Genomic DNA, 16,923 nt, shown 5'->3' on the forward strand with positions numbered 1-16,923 from the left:
GTATTTTGTATGGTCCGTTCATCATACTGTGTTCGATGGCTGGACCACTCGATTGGTCTTGAACACTCTGGCTTCAGCCTACATGGGTGACGAGATTACGCATTTCGAATCATATGCTCGCTTCATCAATTATACCATTAATCTAGACGCTGAAGCTGCAAAAGCTTACTGGAGCGAGCAGCTTCTAGATGCAAAGCGCGCATTATTCCCTGCGGCCATTACCAATGTATCTCAGAGCAAGAAATATAGTACACGCGTATACGAAAAAGTTCTCGAGCTTCCGCAATTCAAGCAAACGTCTATTACAACGGCTTCTATCCTGCGCGCCACATGGGCGATAGTCCTTGCGCAATATTGCGATACGGATGATGTAACTTTTGGTACTACAATTTCTGGTAGGCAAGCTCCAGTTCACGGAATCACTGAAATGGTCGGCCCAGTTGTGTCAACTGTGCCTGTGCGTATTCGACTGGATAAGCAAGCATCGGTTTCCAAATTCCTTCAAGACGTTCAAAACCAGGCTTCTGGTATGATTCCATTCGAGCAGTTTGGTTTACAAAATATTGCAAAGTTGAACATTGAGACCAAAGAAGCCTGCGATTTTACATCACTTCTAGTTATTCAGCCAATGAAGAGCCTCACTGGTACCAGCAATGGGACGTCTATTCTAGAATCCGTTGATGCTGCAATCTACGGCGAGGAAGATTTCATGCAAGATTATTTCTCCTATCCTCTTGTCATTCAGGGCCATGTGTATGAGGACTCCGTTCACCTAGTGCTCATTTACAATACGGATGTTCTGCCTGAACAACAATTATTAGCTTTGACTCACCATTTTGAGTATGTCTCCCAGCAACTTGTTGCAAACGATAGCATGGCCCTTGAGGATGTATCTATTTCAGGCCCATGGGACATTGAATATGCGCTGTGTCAAAACCAAGAAATGCCTGAGATAGTCGACTCTTGCTTCCACACTCTTGTGGAACAGCAGGCTACTGTTCGGCCTGACGCTCCTGCGGTTCATGGCTGGGATACTAAATTTACCTATGCTCAGCTTAATGAAGCTGCTAATAGATTGGCAAATCATCTTGTTCAAGAGTATGAGATTGAGTTTAATGAGCTTATCCACGTTTGCTTCGAAAAGTCTGCCTGGTTTTTTGTGGCAGTTTTAGCCATTAATAAAGCGGGAGGTGCCTGGGTTCCATTAGATCCTTCCCACCCTGCCCAGCGCCATCAGCAGATTGTTACTCAAACAAAAGCTCGCCTTGCTCTTGTCTCATCCTCCAACGTTTCAACCTGTATCGATCTTGTGGACCACGTCATCGAAGTTTCATCAACTACTGACGAGAATTTAAGCAGGGTTGGTTCTTCTCAACGCAACCCTGATCTCGAGACCTCACCTCGCCACGCTGCGTACGTGCTCTTTACCTCAGGATCTACGGGAACTCCCAAAGGTCTTGTGATGGAACATGGAAGTGTCTGTACGTCACAAACGGCAATTGTAAGACGCCTAGGAATGACAACTAGCGTTAAGATCCTTCAATTCGCTGCGTTTGTGTTCGATCTTTCCATTGGAGAAATTGTTGCCCCCCTTATTACAGGCGCATGCTTATGCGTTCCATCAGAACATGACCGGTTGAATGAACTCCCTAAGTTCATCCGGCAGAACAACATTAACTGGGTTTATCTTACTCCTTCATTTATTCGAACACTTAATCCTAAAGACGTGCCAAGTGTAGAATTAGTGTTGCTGGCTGGCGAAGCCGTTAGTCGGGACATCTTAGACGTTTGGTTTGGTAAAGTTCGTCTTATTAATGGATGGGGGCCGGCTGAAACCTGCGTGTTTTCAACTCTTCATGAGTGGAAATCAGTTGATGAATCGCCTCTTACAATTGGTCACCCAGTAGGCGGCTTCTGTTGGATTGTTGACCCTGAGAATCCTAATAAGCTTGCGCCGATTGGAACGTTAGGCGAAGTCGTTATCCAAGGTCCTACGTTATTAAGGGAATACCTATCTGATACAGCTCGCACAGCCGCCAGTACTGTTTACAGTCTTCCGGACTGGGCCCCTAATCGTACTGTTCAGCATTGGGATCGCTTTTATAAATCTGGGGATCTCTGCTCCTACAACGCTGACGGAACCATTGAATTTTCGAGCCGTAAAGATACACAAATCAAGATAAGAGGCCTTCGTGTTGAGCTAGGCGAAGTTGAACATCACTTGCAAAATGCCCTCAGTGGCGTAAGACAGGTAGCTGTGGACGTTATTAGATCTAGCACTGGTACTAGCTTGGTGGCATATATTTGCTTTACCGACGAGACGAGAATCACCAGCAATCGTGGAAATGGTGATGAATCAGGCCCCTTTATTGAGATAGACGACAGTTTACAGGAGCTTCTCACTGCCGCTGTCGGCCAGCTGAGCATCTCATTGCCTCGATATATGATTCCTGCTTTCTTTATCCCCTGCCAGTATATGCCTTCTATTACTTCTACGAAGTTGGATAGGAATGATCTCAAGAGACGAGCAGCCAGTCTTAGCCGAGAGGAGCTTACAAAGTATTATCTTCGAAAAGATAAGAAGCGTGCACCAGTGACAATGATGGAAAAGATTCTTCAAATTATCTGGTCTCAAATTTTATCCATTCCATCAGAGAAGATTGGTCTCGATGATAGCTTCTTAGGCTTAGGTGGTGATTCAATCACAGCTATCCATCTTGTCTCTTTATCTCGAGAATACGGTATCTCGATCACAGCTCAGGATATCTTTGACGACTCGAGACTATTTTCTATTGCAGCACGCGCAAAGAAGGTGGATTCAATTGAGCAAGAGGCTGTTGGGATCCCTCCATTTTCACTCCTGAGTGAGAATTCAAGAAAATTAGTTGAGACTGACAATGTTCATGCTCAATATGGTTGGTCATCTGGAACTATTGTGGACGCCTATCCCTGCACGTCTTTGCAAGAAGGCCTAATGGCTTTATCAGCTAAGCAACCAGGATCGTATATCGCTAAATACTATTATCGCATGCCGAATAACGTGGATATACCTCGCTTCAAGGCGTGCTGGGAGAAAACTATTACTCTATGCCATAATCTCCGAACTCGCATTGTTCTCGTTGATGGTAAAGCTACGCAGACCATTATTGACGAGCCTGTTGTTTGGGCTGATAGCCGGGATTTGACGACCGCAATTTCAACGATGAAATCAGTAGAGATGACATATGGTTCACCCCTCTCCAAATTCCTTCTTGTTGAACAAAAGAGCGGCGATATATTCTTCTTGTGGGCAATTCATCATGCCGTATTCGATGGCTGGACAATACCCGTCATATTTAATGTTTTAAATGCACTATATCGCGGCGTTGAGCCAGTTCAACCTGTTTCGCATGCTCGATTTGTAAAATTCATTATGGGCGCAAACAAGGAAGATGCTATCAACTACTGGAAAACCCAATTAAACGATGTTAAGAAATCTACATTCCCTCCTGCTACGACATCTCAGCCAAGCGTCGCACGTGTCCTTGAAAGATCCATTACGTATTCCCAGGGCACCAGCTCTTTTACAAAGGCTACTATACTTCGGGCCGCATGGGCCCTTGTACTTGCTCGTTATTCCGAGACCAATGATATAACCTTTGGAACTACAATTTCAGGTCGACAGGCTCCTATTGATGGCATTACTGACATGGCTGGCCCCGCCGTTGCCACCGTTCCTGTTAGAATTCGCCTTGATAAACAACAGACCGTCTCTGCCTTCCTGAAAAGTGTTCAGAGCCAAGCTATGGAGATGATTTCATATGAGCAATTTGGCTTACAGAATATCTCGAAGATATGCGATGATGCTAAGGAGGCTTGCGACTTCACCTCACTACTTGTTATTCAGCCAGTTGACCAGCTGGTTCGTGATGACGATGATGCTCTTTTAGTCCCTGCTGGACCAGAGGTCGTTGGAGAGACAGATCTTGTCCAAAACTACTTTTCTTATCCTCTAGTTATCCAAGGCCATCTCTATGATAACAAGATTAATCTCATGTTGATCTATGATTCTCAGGTTCTTTCAGAGAAGAAAATGCAGGCCTTAGCCCGCCATTTCGACAATGCTGTCCAACAGCTCACAGAACAGAGTGATAAGCTTCTTGGCGCTGTATCTATTTCCAGTAGTTGGGATTATGACCAAGCTATCAAGTTCAACCAGAATTCTTCCGAAACTGTCGAACGGTGCTTTCACGAAATGATTGACGATGTTGCTTTGGTTCGAGGCAACGCATTGGCTATTTCTAGTTGGGATGCATGTTTCACCTACGAGGAAATATCAGCAACAACCAACCGTATTGCTCATTATATCGTGAATACCTATGGCATAGAAGTTGGAGATACTATTCATGTATGCTTTGAGAAATCCGCTTGGTTTATGATTGCTATTCTGGCAATTAATAAAGCTGGTGCTATTTGGTCAGCTCTTGATCCATCTGGCCCAGCTGAATACCACCGCAAGATCATTAGCCAAACTGGTGCCAAGCTCATAGTAGCGTCGGCCACCAATTCTCACACATGCGCTGATCTGCTGCCTAACGTTCTTAAACTAACACCTGAGCTGGATGCCAAATTGACTGAAAACTTTGGTCAGAACATCAGCCGACCAACTGTCAATATTACGCCTGGTGATGCCGCCTACGTCCTATTTGCCGCTGAATCTTCAGATATACCTGAGGGTGTTGTCATGGAGCACGCTTCGCTTTGCACCAGTCAAATGTCTTTGTCACATGCTCTTGATTTGGATGAGAGTTTCAAAGTCCTTCAGCTCTCTTCTTACTCTTCTGATGCCGCACTCTTCGAGATCTGCTCTACTTTCCTTGTAGGCGCTTGCTTGTATGTGCCTTCGCCAGACGAACAGAAGAACCAATTGGAAGATTATATCCGCAAGCACAAGATCAACTGTGCGCTTTTGACGCCAACACTGGCGCGAACTATCCGCCCTGATGGTGTTCCTTCTCTAGACGTATTATTGATTGGCGGTGAAGCTACTACTCGCGATATTCTCGATATTTGGTGCAATAAACTTCGGCTTTTTAACATCTGGGGTCCCGCTGAATGCTGTGTTGCTGCATCCATACATCGATGGACTTCGGCTACTGAGTCACCTAATGTAATTGGACGACCAATTAGTGGCTCTTGCTGGATTGTTGACCCAGATGATCCCAAAAGCATGGCTCCTATCGGAACCGTGGGCGAAATTGCGGTTCAAGGCCGCAATCTATTTTGTGAATATCTCTCCGATCTCGTCAAAACAGTGGCAGCTACGATCATTGGTCTTCCATCATGGGTTCCAAAAAGTGATTCTGCCTATTGTAATCGCTTCTACTTGACTGGCGATTTGGGTTTCATAAATGAAGATGGCAATATGGAATACTGTACCCGCAAGGATTCACAAATCAAGGTTCGAGGTCAGCGTCTTGAACTTAGAGAGATTGAACGTCACATTCAAGTCCACCTTAAAGGTGTTCAGCAAGTTGCTGTAGATGCCATCAAGTCCGAGGCTGGCACAACGCTTGTCGCCTTTATTAGCTTCTCTAAAATCACCATATCAAGAAAATCAGAGACACTTGCCACAGGCAACGATATCTTTTTACCGCTAGATGAGAATCTCCGAACTACGCTCAGTATTCTAACGGGAGTTTTGGGCACTTTGATGCCTCGGTATATGATACCGAGTGTTTTCATCCCTTGTGCCAATATGCCTCTTAATTCGTCTATACAATTAGATCGCAAGAAACTGAAACATCTAGCTAATGCTCTTCTGGAAGAGGATATAGCGCTCTATTCACTCACTAATGACGATAAGGTAGCTCCTCAGACCGCTATGGAGAGCCAAATCCAGCAATTATGGGCAAAAGTTTTGAATATCCCCGTCAATTCAATAGGTCGTGACGATTCATTTATTCAGATGGGTGGTGATTCTATTCTTGCTATTCAGCTCGTTTCAGCCGCTCGGGATGCCAACATTAAACTCACTGTTGGAGACATCTTCGATGACCCGCGCCTACAGGCAGTTGCCTCAAAAGCCGCTGAGATCAATGGAGAGGTTCAATTGGTAACTATCATTGAGCCTTTTAGTCTTTTGGAGGGCAACCTCAAGGATATTGTTCTCAGCAAGATTATTCAAGAGCAATATGACCTTCCAGTCGATAAGGACATAGAAGACGCTTACCCTTGCACGAAATTACAAGAAGGTCTTATGGCGCTCGCTGTTAAGCAGACTGGATCATACATTGCTAAATTTCTCTACCGTCTCTCTCGCAATGTTAACGTCTCTCATTTTAAGGCTTCGTGGGAAGAAACTGTTCGAATTTCACCCAATCTTCGAACCAGAATTTTCACTGCAGACAGCGTGCCTGTCCAAGCGATTTTTAAAGATGACATCTCTTGGGAACCTAGCAAAGGGGTTTCTTTGCGCTCTTACATGCGGTCAGCCCAGAATTTTGAAATGATATTTGGCTCGCGGCTCAGTCGCTATGCCCTGATCGAAGAGAATGGTGATGCATACTTCGTACTGTCAATGCATCACGCCATCTTCGACGGATGGAGTCTAAAAATTCTCATGGAAGTCTTGCACTCTATTTTCCGCAAACAAAGCGCAATTGTTGTAGAGCCTTATGTGCGATTTGTTCAGTACACTCTGGATATCGACAGCGGTGCTGCCATTGACTACTGGAGGTCACAGCTCCAAGGTGCAAAGCGAACTATCTTCCCTTCTACCACATCGTTTACGCGCGAAGAGAAAACAAAACAAAGCAGCACTCTTGTAACTGAAAAAATCATTGAGCTGCCTAGCCTAAGCAGGCATTCTATAACAAAAGCCACCATGCTTCGAGCCGCTTGGGCTATCGTTCTCTCCAGATACTCAGACTCGGAAGATGTTACTTTTGGCGCCACTATCTCTGGTCGGCAGGCATCCGTCGACGGTCTAACGAATATGGCCGGGCCTTGTATTGCGACAGTTCCCGTTCGCATTGCTATTGACCGCAAGCAGTCCATTTCTGATTACCTCCAGGCCGTTCAAAGTCAAGCAAATAACATGATACCCTTTGAACAGTTTGGTTTGCAAAATATTTCTAAAATTGGCTCTGATACTAAAGACGCTTGCGATTTCAGTAGCTTGCTCGTCGTTCAGCCTATTCAGTCACTCATCTACGACGATGAAGAGGCCGACGCTCTCTTTGTTCCTACAGAGATTGAAGGAGAGGTTGTAGACACCGTTCAGAATTATTTCACTTATCCACTAGTGATCCAAGGGCACATGCATGAAGACTATATCAAGCTCGTTTTGATTTACGATGAAGATGTATTGTCGGAAACGCAGATGATTGCTTTATCTCATCAACTTGAGACTGTCATGAAACAACTTGCATTACACCCACAAAAAGATCTGAATTCTATTTCTATCACTAGCGATTGGGACGTTAATAATTCCTTGAGCCAGAATAGCAATACCCCTGACATTGTTGATTCTTGCATTCACCATCTTATTGATCATCAAGCAACTATCCAGCCGCATGCCCTTGCTATCATAAGCTGGGACCGTAACTTCACCTACAAGCAGCTTAATGAAGCGTCTAATAGACTCGCACACTTCCTCGTCAATAAGCATAGCGTCAAACCTGACGATTTAGTCCATGTTTGTTTCGAGAAAAGCGCTTGGCATTGCGTTGCAATACTTGCAATTAATAAAGCTGGCGCTGCTTGGGTTCCGCTAGATGCCTCACATCCTGAACAACGTCTCCGCCAAGTCATTTCTCAAACTCGTGCCGTCTTAGCATTATCGTCTCCGTCCAATTCTGCTTTATGTGCTACTCTCATCGCAAACGTTGTCCAAGTTGATACTGAGCTCGACAACAGGCTTTCAGAGATCGAGCCAAGCGCAAACGGCCCTGATGTCGCCGTCTCTTCGGGTAACGCAGCCTACGTGTTGTTCACATCCGGAAGTACAGGTACTCCAAAAGGTCTTGTGATGGAACATGGATCCGTCTGTACATCACAGACCGCCATTACCAAGAGGCTAGGGCTACATCCAAAGGTTCGAATGTTGCAATTTGCGGCCTATGTGTTTGATCTATCTATTGGTGAGATTATTGGCACGCTTATTTCTGGTGCTACTATTTGTGTCCCGTCAGACCACATTCGCTTGAACAATATCGTCGATTTCATAAGGAAGGAGAGGGTCACTTGGGCTTACCTGACGCCATCCTTTGTGCGCACAATCAAGCCGTCTGAGGTGCCTAACCTAGAGCTTTTGGTACTTGCTGGCGAGGCTATTCCTCGTGATGTTTTTACATCTTGGTTTGGCAAAGTGCGCTTAATAAATGGATGGGGCCCTGCGGAAACTTGTTGTTATAGTACATTGCATGAATGGCAGTCGCTTGACGAGAGCTCTCTCACTATCGGCCGTCCGGTCGGTGGGTTCTGCTGGATTGTCGACCCTGAGAACCCGCACTGTCTAGCACCAACTGGTACACTAGGTGAGATCGTTATTCAAGGACCTACAATTCTTCGTGAGTATTTAAGTGATACCGAGCGCACTGAAGCTGCTCTTGTTAAGTCTCTTCCTGAGTGGGCACCATTCCGTGAGGAGGCCAACTGGAGCCGCTTCTATAAATCAGGGGATCTTGGCTTTTACAACCCCGATGGAACTATTCAATTCTCTAGCCGCAAGGACACACAAATCAAAATACGCGGTTTGAGAGTTGAGTTGGGTGAGATTGAACATCATATACAGCTTCTATTAAACGACGTTCGCCAAATTGCTGTTGACGTCTTCAAAGGAACTAATGGTACTAATCTCGTTGCCTATTTCTCATTCTGCGATGATATTCGACAGAATCATGAAGCGGACGTATCTGGGCCATTCTTAACAATTGACAAGGACTTGCAATCCCGCCTGGCTGCTCTCATTGGCCAACTTAGTGTAACCCTGCCCAGATATATGATCCCTACACTGTTTATTCCTTGCAAGTATATGCCCTCTATTACATCTACCAAACTTGACAGAAAAGAGCTATTGCGCTGCACTGCAGCGCTTACTCAAGAAGAAATTGCTCTGTTTTCGCTACTTGGAACAAAAAAGCGGGCTCCCGAAACACCGATGGAGAGCCTCATTCAAGATATGTGGTCGGAGATCCTTCACATTTCAGCTGATTCTATTGGACGTGATGATAGCTTTTTAGGCCTTGGCGGTGATTCAATTCTCGCCATTCATCTCGTCAGCATCGCTCGCGAGAAAGGAATTCGGCTTACTGCAAAAGACATTTTTGATGATCCACGTCTGCTGGCTATAGCCAGCAAGGCACAGGAACTTGATGCTGAAGCCCGACAACAGCCTGTTGATGCTTTACCATTTAGTCTACTTGGGTCTGAGACACGTGAACTTGTAGTCGGTCTTGATGTTAAGCAACAACTCCAGCTGCTTGTAAATGACGCCGTTGAAGACTCATATCCTTGCACTAAGCTTCAAGAGGGTCTTATGGCTTTGTCTGTCACTCAACCAGGATCCTACATCGCAAGATATGTATACCGACTATCCAGAGAAATCGATCTTGCACGCTTTAAACATGCTTGGGAGCAGACTGTTGCTATGCGAGATATTCTTCGTACTAGAATCATTATGATAAACGATGTATGCGTTCAAGTAGTGGTTAGCGAAGGCACTGTTTGGGACAATCTTGATTACGGAGATTTAAACGAGGCTGTCCGTGCTTCGCATTCATATATCATGACATATGGTTCACCTTTATCTCGTTACGCGGTTTATGAGTCTGCAATGGGCGAGAAATACTTCCTATGGACAGTCCATCACGCCATTCACGATGGTTGGTCTGTGCCCATTATCTTCAATACCTTCTATCAAGCCTACGAGGGTCTCGAATCGGTAGCTCCTAAAGCTTATTCAAGCTTTATCCGCTATACCATGGAACTTGAGCAAGACGCTGCGATCGGCTATTGGAGAAAACAGTTGCGCGACGCTAAGCGTGCCAGCTTCCCTAAGACTGGTCTTATGGAAAAATCTACTGGCAATGAGCAGACGACTCGTGTGATGTCTACCTCTCTCAGCTTTCCCACGTCATCTAATCAAACTTTTACCAAGGCTAGCGTAATGAGGGCTGCATGGGCCATCGTTCTTGCAAGGTATTGCGATAGCGATGATGTCTGTTTCGGCGCCACTATTTCTGGCAGAGAAGCACCCGTGGCCGGCCTTATAGAAATGGCTGGTCCGGTGGTCGCAACCGTCCCTGTCCATGTAAAAGTGGATAAAGATCAGGAAGTCGCACAATTCTTGCAGCATATCCAAACCCAAGCCCATGAAATGGTTCCTTACGAACAATATGGTCTTCAGAACATTTCTAAGCTGAGTGCAAGTATAAAAGACGCTTGCGATTTCACTTCACTCTTAGTAATCCAACCTGTCCAGCGTCTCGCACCTATTACGGCCGATGGTGCTGCTCTCTTGGCCCCTGCTCACTCAGAGATCAAGGATATGGTGCAGAATTATTTCAGCTATCCTCTGGTGATTCAGGGCCACGTTTATGAAGACTGCGCCGATCTCGTTCTAATTTATGACTCAACCATCATTTCGGAGCTGCAGATGACTGCTCTTTCCTATCATTTCGATAATGTTGTACAACAGCTGCTAGCGGAGCAAGCAGGCAAAGTGGGCGATATTTCTGTCTCTTGTTTGTGGGATCTTGAGCTTGCTCAGAGGTCTAACGGCGACGGGCCTGATATTATTGATGACTGTATTCATTCCCTGATCGAGAGACAGACTGAAGAGAGGCCTAATGCACTTGCTGTTGACGCATGGGATGGCAAGCTCACTTATGGTGAATTAGACCGCGCTGCCAATCGGCTGGCCCGCCTCCTCATTAGCCGTTATACAGTAAAGGTTGGCGATATTGTGCATGTTTGCTTCGAAAAGTCTTTATGGTATATCGTGGCAATCCTTGCGATCAACAAGGCCGGTGCTTCTTGGTCTCCTATTGATTCCGCTCATCCTTTTCATCGATTGCAAGCTGTGGCTATACAAACTGGGGCCAAGTTGGCCCTTGCTTCAACGGCCAACAGAGCGCTCTGCGAACGGCTTGTTGATAGTGTAGTCGAAGTCTCGGCCTCTCTTGAAGAAGCTCTTTCTGCTGAAGGTATCAGTGACATGGGACCCGATGTCTGTGTCACTTCTAATGATACTGCCTATATCTTGTTTACATCTGGCTCTACCGGTATGCCGAAGGGGATTGTTATGCAGCATGGAGCTCTTTGCACCAGCCAAACAGCTCTCGGCGAGCGGTTAGGCCTTGATCACACTGTGAGGATGCTACAGTTCTCATCATTCGTCTTTGATGTATCTGTGGGGGAAATCATGGGTTCTTTGATAAATGGGGCCTGTGTCTGCATTCCTTCAGATGAAATGCGTCTTAATAGTCTTGACGTCTTCGTTCGCGATTTCAAGGCCACATGGGCCTATTTAACCCCATCTTTTACACGTACACTGAATCCCAAAGATTTCTCTGGACTGAAGTTGCTCGCTCTCATGGGCGAAGCGACAACTCAAGATGTTTTAGATACCTGGTATGGTCTTCCTAACATGCGATTCGTCAACGGCTGGGGCCCCGCAGAGACCTGTGTTCTTAGTTCTACCTACGAGTGGCAGTCTAATACCGAGTCCACTTTGACGATAGGTAAGGCAGTAGGCTCTTATGTGTGGATAGTTGACCCTGAAAATCCTATGCGGCTTGCACCCACTGGCTGCTTGGGCGAAATTATCGTTCAAGGTCCCGCGCTCTTCAGAGAGTACTTAGCTGATCCTAATAAATCAGCTGCTGCTATTGTCACTAACCTTCCTGAATGGGCTCCCAGGCGCGAATCTGCGGCATGGAACCGCTTCTACAGGACTGGCGATTTGGGTTTCTATGATCACAACGGCGTACTTAACTTTGTTAGTCGAAAAGATACACAGGTTAAAGTACGTGGCTTACGTATCGAGCTGGGCGAAGTTGAACATCAAATCCAAGAGTCATTGCAAGGGGCCCGTCAAGTTGCAGTGGATGTTTTTAAGACCGAAAAGGGAGCGAACTTGGTTACTTATTTCTGCTTTACCGATGACACCAAGACCCCTAGTTCAAATGCTGATCCTGAGGGCAAAGACGTGTTCGAGAATATTGATGCCCAGCTGCGGACTAAGCTGAATGATATGTTGGTCAAACTGAATCTATCACTCCCGGGATATATGATTCCTACGCTGTTCATCCCTTGCGCTTATATGCCTCTCATAACTTCTGCCAAGTTGGACCGTGTCAAGCTTCGCCATATTACTGCCCAGCTCAGCCAAGAACAACTGGAAGCATATTCTTTGCTTGATGCTGACAAGCAGGCGCCTGAAACTGAAATGGAAATTCGTTTACAAAAACTTTGGGCTGCGACATTAAATCTGCCAGAAACTGCAATCGGTCGACAGGACAACTTTTTGCGCATTGGCGGTGACTCTATTGCCGCTATCCGCCTCGTTTCAATGGCTCGTAACGTCGGAATTATCCTCACAGTTAACGATATCTTTGACGATGCCCGTTTAGTTGCGGTCGCAGACAAGGCTGTTGATACTGATGTGGGCTATGACGCCCTGGCTCCAATTAAGCCATTTAGCCTCCTGCCTGCGGGCATCGAAGACTTGGTTATATCTCCTACAATTAGAAAAGAATGCGCACTTGCCGCTGATCAAGTCATCGAAGATGCGTATCCTTGCAGCAAGCTCCAAGAAGGTCTCATGGCTTTGTCTGTTAAGCAACCGGGCTCTTATATCGGTAAATTTGTCTATAAGCTTTCCAGACATATTGACGTCAACAGATTCAAGATGGCCTGGGAACGCACTATTGAGATGACTGGCAGTCTACGCACCCGAATCGTGCGAGCTGGAGATTATTCCATTCAAGTTGTCATCAACGGCGATGTTGCTTGGGGCGAAACAAGTAATGATTTACAGTCATCGCTTGCTAGGGCTCAGTGTCTTGAGATGGGTTATGGTTCTCGACTCAGCCAGTACACTCTCATTGAGCATGTTGACTGCACGTACTTTATGTGGAGTATTCATCACGCAATTACAGACGGTCTATCAACCATGAAGATTTTGAGTACGCTTTCAAACATATACAATGGCGTTGAAACCTCACCTCTGCCGCCATACGCTCGTTTCATCAAGTATACTCTTAGTCTCCAAGAAGAAATCACTGCAAACTATTGGAAGACGCAGCTTCATAATGCTCAAAAAGCAATATTCCCCCCTACGAACAGCACATCTCATAACACACCAAACGTTACTCAAGTACTAGAGACGTTAATTGAGCTTCCTCTTGACGTGAAAAACTCGACAATTACAGTGGCTACGGTCGTCCGATCTGCATGGGCTATTGTCCTTGCTAGATACTGTGACTCTGACGATGTTACTTTCGGTACTACTATTTCAGGCCGCCAGGCACCTGTGCCTGAAATTATGGAAATAGCTGGTCCTATAATCGCTACTGTTCCAGTCCGCATATGTATCAACCGCCAACAGCTAATTTCGGATTTTCTCGAAGGTGTCCAGAAGCAGGCTCTAGAAATGACTGCGTTTGAGCAGTATGGACTTCAAAATATTGCGAAACTAGGCGAGAATGCTCGCGATGCATGTGACTTTAGCAGCCTTCTCGTTGTCCAGCCCATGCAGTATCTTGGAAGCACGAATAACGAAGACGATCTTCTTTTTAGCACTGATCTTGGAGCTGATGGTGTCGCTGACACTGTCCAAAACTATTTTTCATACCCTTTAGTTGTCCAAGCTCACTTATACGATGACCACGTAAAGCTTGTACTTATTTACGACTCGAAAGTGATCCCAGAAACTCAATTGGTTGCTCTCTCTCATCAGATTGGCCATGTTATGACCCAGCTCAACAATTCAAGTTCTGCTACTCTGGATACGGTCTCCGTCTTCTCACCCCATGATGTCCAGAAAGCAACATCTTTTAATGCGACAATCCCTGAGGTTGTTAATGCCTGCATGCATGAACTAATTGAGAACCAGGCCAAATTGAACCCATCTGCTCCAGCTATTGCCGCTTGGGATGGGAACTTTACATATAGCGAGCTTGATAGCGCCGCTAACAAGTTGGCCCATCACCTTATCAATGCCTATGGTGTTAAGTTCAATGACTTTGTTCACGTCTGCTTTGAAAAATCGGCTTGGTATATAGTATCAATAATTGCAATCAGCAAGGTCGGCGCGACTTGGGTTCCCCTAGATCCCTTCCAACCAGAACAGCAATTACGATCCATTGTTAGCCAGACCAAAGCCACTTTAGCCTTGGTTTCGCCACGCAACGTGGAACTCTGTTCCTCTTTGGTTGACAATGTTATTGAGGTAACTACAGATCTGGATATCTCGCTTCCCGGGCAAGATGGAGTTCAGAGCCCCAACGTATCCGTCTCATCTCAAACAGCTGCGTATGTCCTTTTCACTTCCGGCTCTACGGGCACACCTGAGGGAGCCGTTATTGAACAAGGCTCTTTATGCACAAGTCAAAATGACATTGCGAAGAGACTCCATTATCATTCAAATGTGCGCATCTTGCAATTTTCTGCATTTATATCTCATCTTTCTATCAGCGAAATCATCATGTCATTGATTAACGGAGCCTGTGTATGCGTTCCCTCTGAGGATCAGCGAACAAATGGTATAGTCGACTTTATCCGCAACATGAGGATCAACTGGCTTTATATTACACCCACCTTCTTACGTACATTGAATCAAAGCGACGTTCCTGGTGTTGAATTGGTTCTTATGGGTGGCGAATCTGTGCCACGTGATGTGTTTGATATGTGGTTTGGTCATGTTCGTCTGCTCAATGCTTGGGGCCCCACAGAGTCATGTATGATGGGTGCCATTCATGAATTCGAATATGCTGACGAATCGCCTTTGACTATCGGCTCTCCTGTTGGTGGTTTCTGCTGGATTGTTGATCCGGAAAACCCACATCATCTCGCGCCAATCGGAAGTCTTGGTGAGGTTGTGATCCAAGGTCCGGCTCTCTTCCGCGAATATCTCAACAATCCCGAGAAGACTGAAGAAACGACTGTGAACGTGTTGCCGGATTGGGCCCCTCGACCCGATGAAAGGAATTGGAATCGGTTTTACAAAACTGGCGATTTATGCTTTTATAACGCCAACGGCGCTATCGAGTTTTCGTCTCCTAAGGACATGCAAACGAAGATTAATGGTCTTCGTGTTAAATTAGGCGAAATTGAGCATCATGCCCATGCCTTGCTTAACGATATCGGCCAAATCGCCGTAGATGTCGTCAAAACTGACAGCGGTTCTAACTTAGTTGCATACCTGTTCTTCACTGATGAGAAGCGCCAGCATTCCGATGATGATGATAAGGGTCCATTTACTCCAATGAGTTCAGAACTTGAAGATAAACTCGCTGGTGTTATAGGTGAATTAAGAGTGAGCATGCCGAGATATATGATACCTACCTTCTATATCCCATGCAATTATATGCCTGTTATATCATCTGGTAAGCTGGATCGGAAGGAGTTGAAAAAGCAAATCTCTATCCTTAGCCAAGATGAGCTCATCAAGTTCTCTCTACACGAGGTCAATAAACGCGCTCCTGAATCGGTCATGGAACTTCGACTTCAGAAAATTTGGTCAACAGTCCTCTCTACTACCGTAGGATTTATTGGCCGTGACGATAGCTTCCTTAGCTTAGGAGGTGACTCAATTACAGCAATTCATCTCGTCAGCGCTTGTCGCGAAGCCGGAATTTCTATTACGGTGAAGGATATTTTTGATGACCCCCGTTTATCCGCCGTTGCTTCTCGAGCCCAAAACCTCGAAGTTGTCGAAGAAGATGTATCGGTTGCTCCTTTCAGCTTGCTTTCGGATCATCTTCGTGATATGGCTCTTAATGAGGACGAGAGGCTTTCGCTTTCTTCTAGTCACATCATTGAAGATGCCTATCCTTGTTCAAAATTCCAGGAAGGTTTGATGGCTTTGTCTGTTAAACAACGTGGTTCTTACGTCGCACAATATGTGTACAAACTGTCTGATGCGGTGGACCTTCCCAAACTCAAGGCTGCCTGGGAGCGCACAGTCGAGCTTTGCGCTTCCCTTCGAACTCGTATTGTTATGCTGGACGGTACCTGTGTTCAAATAATAACTAATGGACCCGCAGAGTGGGATGACGCATTCCCAACAGACTTGGATGGCTCTATAAGTGCTACTCGATCTGAGATGACTTACGGATCGCGTCTGAATCGTTATGCTCTGGTTCAAGACAACAAATTTGGTAATCACCTCATTTTGACCACCCATCATGCCGTTCATGATGGTTGGACACTTCGAATCATCATGAATACGCTCTACGGGGCATACCTGGGCCTAAATTCTCCTCCTCCTAAACCCTATTCGGCCTTTGTTCGTTACACTCTCAGTATTGACGTGGAAGAGGCTAGCAATTTCTGGAGCGAACAGCTAAAGAATGCGAAGCGCGCTACATATCCTCCAATGCCTCATATTGAGTCTCACACTGGCATTACTCGCATGCTGAATAAGACGATTTCTTTCCCTCCATCTATCAAGACTATTACTACAAAGGCTACTATCCTCCGTGCTACGTGGGCAATTGTACTAGCACGTTATTGCGATTCTGACGACGTAACATTTGGAACTACTATTTCCGGTCGCCAAGCCCCTGTGCCTGGTCTAACGGAAATGCCGGGTCCAGCCGTTGCAACAGTTCCAATTCGTATACGTGTTGATGCTAGCAAACCTGTTTCTCGCTTCCTCAGTGAAATACAATCACAGGCAACTGATATGATTGAATTTGAACAATTCGGTCTCCA

General features: G+C 45.8%; 1 protein-coding gene across 1 annotated transcript in view; it reads left to right on the plus strand.

Moving 5' to 3' along the window:
• TrAFT101_009882 (putative Hybrid PKS-NRPS biosynthetic cluster) overlaps positions 1–8,610 on the plus strand; it is a gene marked incomplete at its 3' end in the record, with an annotated part of 31,952 nt that extends 23,342 nt beyond the window's left edge. The window contains exons 5-7 of the mRNA XM_066128785.1: positions 1–8,350; positions 8,417–8,519; positions 8,600–8,610. The exon at positions 1–8,350 is cut by the window's left edge and continues 21,856 nt beyond it. Of these exons, the coding sequence (XP_065984908.1) occupies positions 1–8,350; positions 8,417–8,519; positions 8,600–8,610 (8,464 nt within the window). The remainder of the gene's footprint in view (positions 8,351–8,416; positions 8,520–8,599) is intronic.
• Positions 8,611–16,923: the final 8,313 nt, after the last annotated feature.

The sequence above is a fragment of the Trichoderma asperellum genome, chromosome 6 (assembly GCF_020647865.1).
Source record: "Trichoderma asperellum chromosome 6, complete sequence".
Lineage (NCBI taxonomy): Eukaryota > Fungi > Ascomycota > Sordariomycetes > Hypocreales > Hypocreaceae > Trichoderma > Trichoderma asperellum.